Source organism: Lucilia cuprina, chromosome 6, assembly GCF_022045245.1.
Source record: "Lucilia cuprina isolate Lc7/37 chromosome 6, ASM2204524v1, whole genome shotgun sequence".
In the NCBI taxonomy this organism is placed as follows: Eukaryota; Metazoa; Arthropoda; class Insecta; order Diptera; family Calliphoridae; genus Lucilia; species Lucilia cuprina.
The window spans coordinates 23705547-23716565 of NC_060954.1; the positions used below are offsets into that span (position 1 = coordinate 23705547).

At 32.4% G+C, this 11019-nt stretch overlaps 1 protein-coding gene across 1 annotated transcript; it reads right to left on the reverse strand.

The window, feature by feature from the left end:
- Positions 1-1315: 1315 nt before the first annotated feature.
- Positions 1316-2261, reverse strand: LOC111686380. Its single transcript, XM_046954043.1, has 2 exons — positions 2034-2261; positions 1316-1972 (listed from the first exon to the last, which is right to left on the reverse strand). The coding sequence occupies exons 1-2, from the start codon at positions 2259-2261 to the stop codon at positions 1316-1318; spliced, it is 885 nt and encodes a 294-aa protein (XP_046809999.1).
- Positions 2262-11019: the final 8758 nt, after the last annotated feature.

The window sequence follows — 11019 nt, forward strand, 5'->3', positions numbered from 1 at the left end:
GGACCAAGTAATGATTTGCTTTTTCATTGCTGGCCAAACGTATAAATCGCAAGCTATTCCCTATCATATGTGCTGTAATTTCTTTCGGCTGATGATAATTTTCGAGAAAAGAAACCAAGTGGTCTCCAGGTATCCTCAAACCTTTGTTCAAGGACAGCTCCAATAGCTGTGTCAGAAGTTCGCAAATGGTTTCGGGTTTGGTGTAATTCACGATGGCAGTGACACGATCGGTTGGAGGTCGGCAACCACTACCATTAATTATGTAGCCAAGGAACTGTACCTCTGACTGACCAAAATTACACTTGTTAACGTTGATGGTTAAACCATGATGGCGAAGGCGCTCAAATACTTGTCGTAAATGACATTCACGTTCATCGGCAGATTCCGACATAATAATAATATCGTCAATGTAGCAATATACAAAATCCAGGCCCCCTAACTTAGAATCCATAAACCTCTGGAACGTCTGCGTGGCATTTCGAAGCCCAAAGGGCATAAATAAAAACTCTACCAAACCAAATGGAGTAGAAACGGCTGTCTTTTGAATGTCCTCCGGAGCCAGTTGTAAAAATTGACTTACCATGTAATTTTTCAGAAAAGTCGTTAATGTTGGCTATGGGGTACCGATCCGGAACTGTTTGAGAGTTAAGTTTCTGGTAATCACCACATGCTCGCCATCCACCAGTTTTCTTAGCGACCATGTGTATCGGACTGGCCCATGGACTCTTGGAGGGTCGACATATGCCATGATCCAATAAAAAATCAATTTCGGCTTTTGCTGCAGCTAGTTTATCACAAGACAATCTTCGTGGACGATCAGCAACTGGTTTGCCTGTAGTTTCAATATGGTGAATAACTGTTGCATCAGCATTAGGTTTACGAATTAAAGTTGTTGTTGTAATATCAATAAATTGTGCAAGTAATTTTGAAAAATTATTATTTGTCGTAGTAGACAATGTTGAAATGCTAAAATCCTTAGTTTCATGAATTTCGCCATTGCTTATCAAATTTGTAGTATTATCAATAAGACATTTTCGTCCGAGATCAATAAGTAAATTGTAATGACTCAAAAAGTTGGCGCTAAGTATGGGCGATTGAACATCAGCAATAATAAATAACCATTTGAGTTCCAATTTAAAAACACAGTGACCAAAAGTCTTAATTTCACTGCTGTTTGCAGCGAGAAGCTTAACAGTGGTTAGCGTTAATGTTGCTTTGATTAAAGATGGGGGTACTCCTGATACCACTGACCCTCAATCAATTAAAAAACGAGTGTTAGTCGACCTGTCGAAAATATGTAGACGATTCCTCTCTGTTATGTTATTATTGCCGCTGTCGCCAACCGTGTTGACTGACGACAGCCCCAATAGTTTTCCGAATTAGGTTTCCAGCGGCAGGTTGGTTTACAATGCTGGGCTGCATCACCAAATTTCGTATGATACCAGCATAATTGTGCCTCAGTTGAATTCTGGTAAGAATTTCGTGAACGGCTACGAGATCTGGACTGTTGTCGATTAGATTTAACTCTGTTGTCGTTCTGTTGTAAATGAATTTTCCTAACTTCATCTGTTAAATTCTTAATCGCTTGGCAAACGTCAGAAAAAGTCATATGGGAAGCAACTGCATCCACTGGAACACTTGCGTCGAAACGTAAAGGTGCTACTGATACGGAACTTGTCACGTTGTAATTAGCATCTAGCATTTTGTCGGTCGTTTCGGAAAGTTTTTCCAAATCATCGTCCTTCCAAACGGATAATATGGGACGAATTGAATCTGGCATTTTACCCAGAAATAGTGTGCGAATAATTGCCTCATTTTGTTTACCAGGAGCTAGACGTCTCATAGTCGATAAAATCTCCGAAGGTTTTTTACCTGCGGCTTCACAACCCTGTAATAAACGTCGCAGTTTAGATTCAGAAGTTTTAGCAAATTTTGTAATGAGACGTTCCTTTAATGTACCAAATTTATCAATCTGAGGAGGATTTGTTATCAAGGTCCTCAATTGATAAAAGTATTTCGTCTTCCAGACGTACCGAGACAAGATCAAATTTGTCTGAATCCGATGTGATGGAACACAAAGCAAATGATCTCTCAATTTGCGAAAACCACAAATGCGGATTGTGTTTGTTGAATTTCGGAATATGAACTTTCTGAAGATTTGATCTTGATGCGTCATTCACATTCGCCTGAGACTCTCGAAGAGTGTTGATTTCATGTTGTAAAGCTTGCATTTGTGCTAACATATTTTCCATCTCGGCCATGTTAACACTGCTTGTATCAAAAAATAAAATTTCCTCACCACCTGATGAGATTTCCCCGTCGTCGGTTGATTTTCGTTGCCTCAAGTTGTACGGGTGTTTGTTCATAAGCAGAACATATTTTGCTCGAACAAAATCAACAAGTAATTTGCTCAAAAAACGTTAAAAATTCAAAAAAAAAAACGCCGCTGCGCTGCTTCCAGGAAAAAAATTTCTGCGTCGTTGAAAATTTTGTCAAAGTTTTCGTTCCTCAGAATTGCGTTAAAAACGGGGGTCACCAATATAGTTGCCGGTAATAAAACACGAATATATAACACTTAACAACTATTTATTATTTATTTAATTAATAAAAAGGAATTTACATTTACTTTAACAAAAGACTAGAAAGCTACATGTGTAGTAGCAAAGACGACTTTTGGAATTAATTTCTGTTTACGTCTGTCAACTCGTTTGCCTCTATCTGATGCGTTGCCAGACTGTTGGTTTTGTAAAACAGGCAGGCTCGGTGCTGCCACATATACTTATAAAACTCCATTAATAACACACAAAAAAATAACGTAAATACAATTTTTATTTGGTAACTTTTAAACACTGTGTTTATTTTTGTGCTCCTACTAATAGGAAGAATCCATATCAAAACGGACAGAAAATAGCAAATTTCGGATTTACCATCTCCAATTTTAATAAAATTTCGCACACATATTATGGTTTAAAAGTGTTTCTTAAATCCATGACTTTTTGATCGGAATCTCATTCCAGTCCATAAATATAAATAAAGATAAAATATGTGTCACATGCAGACTATATCTTTATCAACAAAATAAAAAAGAATCTTTGGATGATACTAAAGAAAAAGTTTTGTTGTCTAAATTAAATGATTCATTGCTATTCCTAGAAGAAACACCTATATCGTCCAAGAAACTCTCTTCCATAAAATACACTTACTTAAAATATAATAAATTAAATACTTCGATTAAAAAGGATCTCTTTCCGGATTTGACCCTTAAAAATTCACATAAGTGTCCTGGATCGGAATCTATTGAAAATAATAACGAAAAAATTCAACTCCTTACAATTTTGCCCAAGAGCTGGTCAATTTGAAAAATTATGGCTGTATTTCCCGTAACAAAATTGATGTCACAACAAGTTAGAGTGCTATATTCGGCTGAGCCGAATCATAAATACCCTCCACTAGCTACTTTTATATTAATACTTTTCTAATTGATCAAATATTTGTAGAAATAAGTTTTCTCATGTCTTTAATAGAAAAATCCGAAGATTTATTGAACATTACAAACGCCATTTTCTTTATATTTTTATAGCGCTTATCGATATTTGGTAATTTGCATGTATGCATGTGTGTGAAAGATTTAAGGATTTTCAAAATACATATACATTTATAATTCTGTTCTACACTAATTGATAATGCACCTAGTTAAATACGATTAACACGTTTTGGAGATATGACCAATTATTGACCAATCGTAATAAATTCTCTAAGATAAATCTCTGTCATAAAAGCTATATTTCTGTCAAATTTTGTATTTATATCGCAATTTAGTTATAAGCAGGGAAACCAAAATATGCAAATGCATGTTTTTTGTGGTGCGTCGTATGGACTCATGGATAAGATATTTATACGTTTCAGACCAATTTGAGAATTTTGGCATCAATTTGTTAGAGCATATTTTTGCATATTTTACCCATAAGAGCATAATTTTGCATGATTTGTCTTTTTAGCATATTTAAGGCATATTTTCGAGTTTTTAGAGCATATTTTACTCTTTTAGTGCATATTTTGATGTTTTCGCTTTTTTTCGTTTTAATACATTTTTAATTTTCTTTTCAAAACTTTATTTAAAAAAAATAAAATTCAATTTTTTTATTTTTTTTTTTAATTTTTTTAGCCTATTTTACAATTTTGAAAAAAATCGTTATGTTATAGTTTTTTTTTTTTTCAATAAAGCATTATATTTTAAATCGGACATACCGATTACTTTTGGATTTCATGAGACCAATCCATTTTTATAGTTTAAAAAACTAATTATTGGAATTTTGACAACACCGATTAAAATGTCAGTTTAAAAGCTATGAATACAATTGGAAGAAATGTGTCAAACTTTGTCGTTTGAAATATGTTTTTTGGGGACCAAATGGTTTCATGTTATTTGTTGGTTATCTGAACGTAAAACGGAATTCTATTATACTAGTTCTTCAAACTATGAGATGAAACATTTATAAAAAATGTTGTAGGATATAGAATATGACATTAAACATTTATTATTTCATTACAATTTCAGTCTTTTTGAGCTTTTCAATGTTAAAAAATAATAAAAAAAATTATTTTTGGAGCATATATTTTAAATTTTAAGAGCATATTTTGAGTTTTTTACGGCATATTTAAAGCGCTTAAAACACTTATTTTAGAGCATGTTTTCGGTTTCCCTGGTTATAAGTAATGTGCCTTTAAGTTATTTTCTGAAGGGAACCTTGTATAGGACCTACCGCAGCTGTGTTATAAACCTATAGTGAAAAGATCTTGAAATATAATTTATGTATACAAAACTAATATTTGTGCTAAATCTTTTATCAAAAGCTTTATTAGGTAATGAGTAATGTGCGTTTAAGATATTTTCATAAAAGGACTTTATATGGGAGCAATGTCAAATTATGTAAATAAAGATAAACTTTTGAAATTCTGTATATATGTTATTATTTGGTAATGAATGATTTTCGGGAGGGGACCTTGTATGGGAGCTATGACCAATTATGGACCGATCGGAAAAAATTTTCACAGTAATATTTCTTTATGTGAGAGCAATACTTGTACCAAATTTTATATGGATATCTTATTTTGCTAATGAATTATATGCATTTAAGTGATTTTCGGGAGAGAACCTTGTATGGGAACTATGTCCAATTATGGACCGATCGAAAAATCCTTTCACTGTAATATTAATAAGCATATTATATCGATATCTTAATTTAGTAATGAGTTATGTGCGTTTAAGTGATTTTCGGGAGGGGACCTTGTATGGGAGTTATGACAAATTATGGACCGATCGAAAGAACCTTTAACTGTAATATTTTTATGCATATGAGCAATACTTATACCAAATTTTATATGGATATCTTAATTAAGTAATAAGATATTTGCGTTTAAGTGATTTTCGGGTTGGGACCTTGTATGGGAGTTATGACCAATTATGGACCGATCGGAAAAAAATTTCACAGTAATATTTCTTTATGTGAGAGCAATACTTGTACCAAATTTTATATGGATATCTTATTTTGCTAATGAATTATGGCCATTTAAGTGATTTTCGGGAGGGGACCTTGTATGGGATCTTTGTCCAATTATGGACCGATCCAAAAAAATTTTTCTGAATGAATTTTATTGACATAAGATTTTAATTTGTAAAATTTTGTGAAGATATCGACATTGTGAAGGAAGTTATTAACAAAAAACCCATTTCCGGGAATATATACTTTTGTATGGGAGGTATATGAAATTCTGCACCGATTCTAGCAATTTTCAGCAGGGATTAAGCTCTTGAGTAGAAACATATGTATGGTGATTTTCATGGAATTATTTTGACTTGTTTTCGGGAAAACTACATCAGGACTGCAAGCCGGCCATCTCATTACCTCTATATTTTTCAGAAAACCAAGCTTTACTGTGCCTAGATACATGTATTGCGGCATTATCCTGCTGAAATACATAATCCTTATCAGGATATTCATCCAACAGGACGTCTTCTTACAGTTCTGTATACATTTCGAAATTCTTTTTCGTGGATATAAAGCAAATGGGAGCTTGAAATCATAGGAGAAAGCTCCCCACACCATAAGACTTCCTCCACCTAAATTCCTCTTCGATCTAACAACATTGCGTTGGTTTAAATCGTGCCAATAACAGCTGTAGCAGTCCGGACCGTCCAGGTTAAACTTTTTTCATCAGAAACAATTATTTGTTTCCACTCCTCCTTCCAAGACATGTGGCCTTTTGCAAACTCCAGACGACGTTCCTTATGCAGTGAAGATAGGCGAGGCTTTGACTTTAGTTTTGTCCATTTAATGGAAGGAGTCGCATTTAAAACTCGTGCTATCGTTCGGAGAGTTATTGGTAGTTGCAGCTTTTCCTTAATTTTCCTACAGAAAAGGTGATTTTTTAAAGCTTCATGTCGTATTTTACCTCTTTGGCGCAACGATAGTTTGGTATTTCCTTTAGTTTTGTATTTTATTCCATATTTCTGGCCTTTTTTGAGGTAATTCCTGATGACACCCTCGGAACGATTTATAATACGAGCAATTTCCCGTTTGGAATAACCTTTTTTTCAACGTATCAATTAAATTCTTCTCCGTTTCGCCTTATTTCGCCTTATTTTTGATAAAAATGCCCTCGGATAAACTTTGGCATTGACAATTTAATCTTATTTTTTACTGGGCACAAACGATTGTCTTACTGAATTATGTTGTTTTTTTAAAGTGACAAGTGTTTTTTTTTTCTTTTAGAAACAGTTAAAAGCCTAACGGTACCCATTCTGATTTACTCTCTCTTTAGTGTATATAAACAGCAAGAATTTGAAAAAAAAATTTTGTTCTATAAGAAATGCCAAAAGAATATTTATAAAAAATTATATGCGTACAAACGATTGTCTATCACTGTATATTCGGTGAATTTGGCTGACTTCCTTTGCTTAGTTTAAACGTGAGTGTGTTTTAGGCAGACAGACGGACATAGCTAAATCGACTTAGAATTTGATAAGGACCCAGAATATATATACTTTGTTGGGACTCAGATGAATATTTCTTGGTGTTACACACGAAATGACAAATGATATATACCCTCAATCACCACTGATGGTGGTGGATGAATGATGATTTCCTTTAGAAATCATCATTAAAAGAAAATGAATATGTTGTTACTTGCGAAATACCGCCCTTTTTGTTTTCTATACATTACGCCGCCATTTTCCTATTGTAACATAGCTATATTTCACTCTTACGCAATTTTTTAATTCGACGTCATATTCCTTGCACGAATGCTTACTTTTTTGCATAAAGAACTATTTTACAGGTATTTAAAATATCTGTATAGTTCTAACTACAAACAATTAATTTGCTAGGGATATGGTCGAAAACTTTTTTTTAAATTAATTAACCATTCAATAATTGTATCCTACCCATATTTTAATAAAAGAAAGATCGTTTTATTCAGCATTCAATTTTATTATTTAATAGCAAGGTCAAGTAGGTACAAAAAAAAAAATAAACATTTTATTTTATAAAAATCTATGAAAAATTAAAGTGTTATATACATATTTTCTTAGTTTTTTAAATAATAAAAAAATAATAAAAAACGAATAATCGGAAATTGCCAACCATATGATACCAGATATAAGCATAAATAAAATATGATTTATTTGACTATTTGAGCAATTTATTGATGAAAAATTGATTTTCGGAAAGAGACTATATATGGGAACTAAAATCAATTATGGACCGATCCTATTAAATTTGGTGGAGGGTTTTATGTTCTTATAAGAGATATAGAAATGTAGAATTTCATCCTAATTGTAGTGTTCAATAGAGAATTAACGACCTTGAAGCCATTATTAAGAGTTCGGAAGAAATATTTGCGAGCTAGGGGAATAATGGTCAGATTTAATCCATTTTCAAAAAACTTCGTCCTTGGGTAAAGTGAAATATATCAGCCTATTTGCCTAGAATTATTTGGAAAATTTCGACTTGCGGTTTGATTACAAGTCGGATGGACAAAGCTAAACCACTATAGTGATCTAGGATATAAAAAACTTTCATCTTTTTTGATGGGAAGTAGAATCTGGAAGGGTTTGTAACTAAAAAACAAATAAGAGTTCTATATTCGCCTGTGCCGAATCTTATATATCCTTCACCATGATGTGTTAATAATAGTCATTACGAATATTATTACTAAAAATCAAAAAATAACAATTGTAGCCCATTTTATACGATCTAAATTAATCCGGGCTCTACATGCTTAACTTCATATTTCTAGGTTCAATATTATAGAAATTTTAAAAAGTCCCTCTTGAAGAACGAAAAAGTACCAAAAACTTCCCTTTTATGGGTTCCCATTTAACCCAGGCTCTACATAATGTTACTAGGTTCAATATTATAGAAAATTCAAAAATTACCTTTTGTAGAAAAAAACGTACCAAAAAGTCCCTTTTTATAGGTTCTTACCTAGTCAAGGTCCTACATTCTAAATATCATGTTTCTAGGTTCAATATTATAGAAAATTCAAAAAAGTACCTTTTGTAGAACGAAAAAGTACCAAAAAGTCCCTTTTTATAGGTTTTTACCTAGTCAAGGTCCTACATTCTAAATATCATATTTCTAGGTTCAATACTACAGAAAATTCAAAAAAGTACCTTATGTAGAACGAAAGAGTACCAAAAAATGTAGAACGAAAGAGTACCAAAAAATTTACAGATTTTGTCTGAGCATGAATAAAAAATCTAAATTTTTTATGAAATTTTCAGAGGTTGTCTCAGACTTTGCTCATATCTCCGGTATTTATGGACCGATTTTGCTGATTTTAAATAGCGATCTTCTCGAAAGCATGTCTAACAGAATTATTGAAGATTCGGATCTCGCCAATATCTGGGTCCTCTAAAAACTGATTTCAACAAACACAAAGACGGACAGACAGACAGGCGGACATAGCTTAATCAACTCCGCTACCTATAAGGATCCAGAATATTTATACTTTATGGGGTGGGAAAATTATATTATAGAAATTACAAACGGAATGACAGGTGAAGGGTATAATAACAGTTTTATAACTCATTAAAAAAATCGACAGTTTTTCCTGGCAAATCATTATTTGTTGTGAGAACGGTTGATGATGAATATATGAACATTTTTAAATATCTATAAAATAGCTGTTTATGCATAAAAGTGAGCATTTTAGACTATATTTCATATAATTAAATGTTTTTTATTATTGTAAAACCACAATTTCAGATTTTGGGAAAGGATCCGATATAAGAAGTCGGGCATAGAATGTTACGTCTAATTTAAAAATCGTCTAAGGGTGAAATGTATCTACAGCCGAGCCATAAATATTGATATATCATATGTAACGATCGAACTTAATATAACGACGTTATATATAAAAAACAGAAAGGGCATTTTTGGAAATGTTGTTAACATATCTTTAATCCTGGGGGGTGACTGACACAACATTTTTTGTCCATAGAGACCGACCCACTCTAATGTACAGTCTACATTGTACCCAATTATTATATACTACAAATGTAATGGAGAAGTAAAAAAATACAAATTTTATAACAATATCCAGCTGCTTAGTACATAATACAGTAGCCAAATAGTAGTATATATTTGGGCGAAACTGAAGGGATTTTCAAAGAAAAATATTTATTCTCTTTACATAGGCGATCTCTGAGAGAATAAAACAAACCTGTGAGAACTAAACGCACTCACTAAACATCATTTCTTTGCAACATTGCGAGGATATTACCACTTATTAGTTTTTCTTATCACTTAAACTTAATGTTTATTATTTTTTCAACACTTTTCATTTATTTAAAACCCCGAAAATAATTTATATTTTACAAAAGAAAAAAAATATTTTTTATTCTTTGACATTTTATTTTAATTAAAATTGAAAAATGAAAAGCTGTACATTTTAGTATTGAAATAACAAAAAGACGTGTTTATAATATGTTTTGAGATAAAATATCTTTTGAAAAAAATAAATAACTAATATTTTCATACATTGCCATATAAAATTTCATTAATAACACACAAAGAATAGTACCTTTTATACCCCACACCACTTTAGTGGGGAGGGTATATTGGGTTTGTGCTGATGTTTGTAACATACAAAAATTTTCGTCCTATACCCACCTTTAAGTATACTAATCGGCTTAGAATCATTTTCTGAGTCGATTAAGCTATGTACGCTTCTCTTGGTCCAAGGACGAAGCCTATTGAAAATGGTTAAAATCGGTCCATCATTTCGACTAGCCCCCATACAACCTTACCCCCCAAATAGGGCCTTTTAGCTTATAATTAATTTAAATGATCTATTATGTTAACAAAAGCCGACAAAACTTAGTTTTATACTTTAAATGACACTACCGATTTTTGTAATGTTCGGGCTTCATTTGACCCTATCCCCCATACAAACTCCCCTTCAGAAAATGACTTAAAAGTCAAAATAAAAACTTGATCAAATTCATTATGTTGAATACAAAGTATTTTAAAGTACATAACAACATGCCTCCTCAACATATAAGAATTTACAATACAATTCCAAAATTATTACAACAAAAAACATGTTTAGGTTTAGGAACAGGTTTAGTTAGAACATCGGCTAACATTTTATCTGTTGGCATATGCTGTCACAATAATATGCGACATGACAAAATATCTTGTAACGGTACCTATTCAAGATAAAAGCGCAAAATCAGTTGCGAAAGTCATATTTGAACATTTATTCTTACTTATTGACCGATGAAGACGTTCATTACGGACATGGGTACACAGTACAAAAATTCGGTGCTTAATGAATTATGTAACCTTTTGAAGATAGAAAATATTACACCGACTGCTCATCATCACCAGACGCTAGGAACTATAGAAAGAAGTCATAGAACCTTCAACGAATATGTAAGATCATACATATCCGTTGACAAAAGCGATTGGGATGAATGGCTCAGGTATTTCACTTACTGTTTCAATACCACGC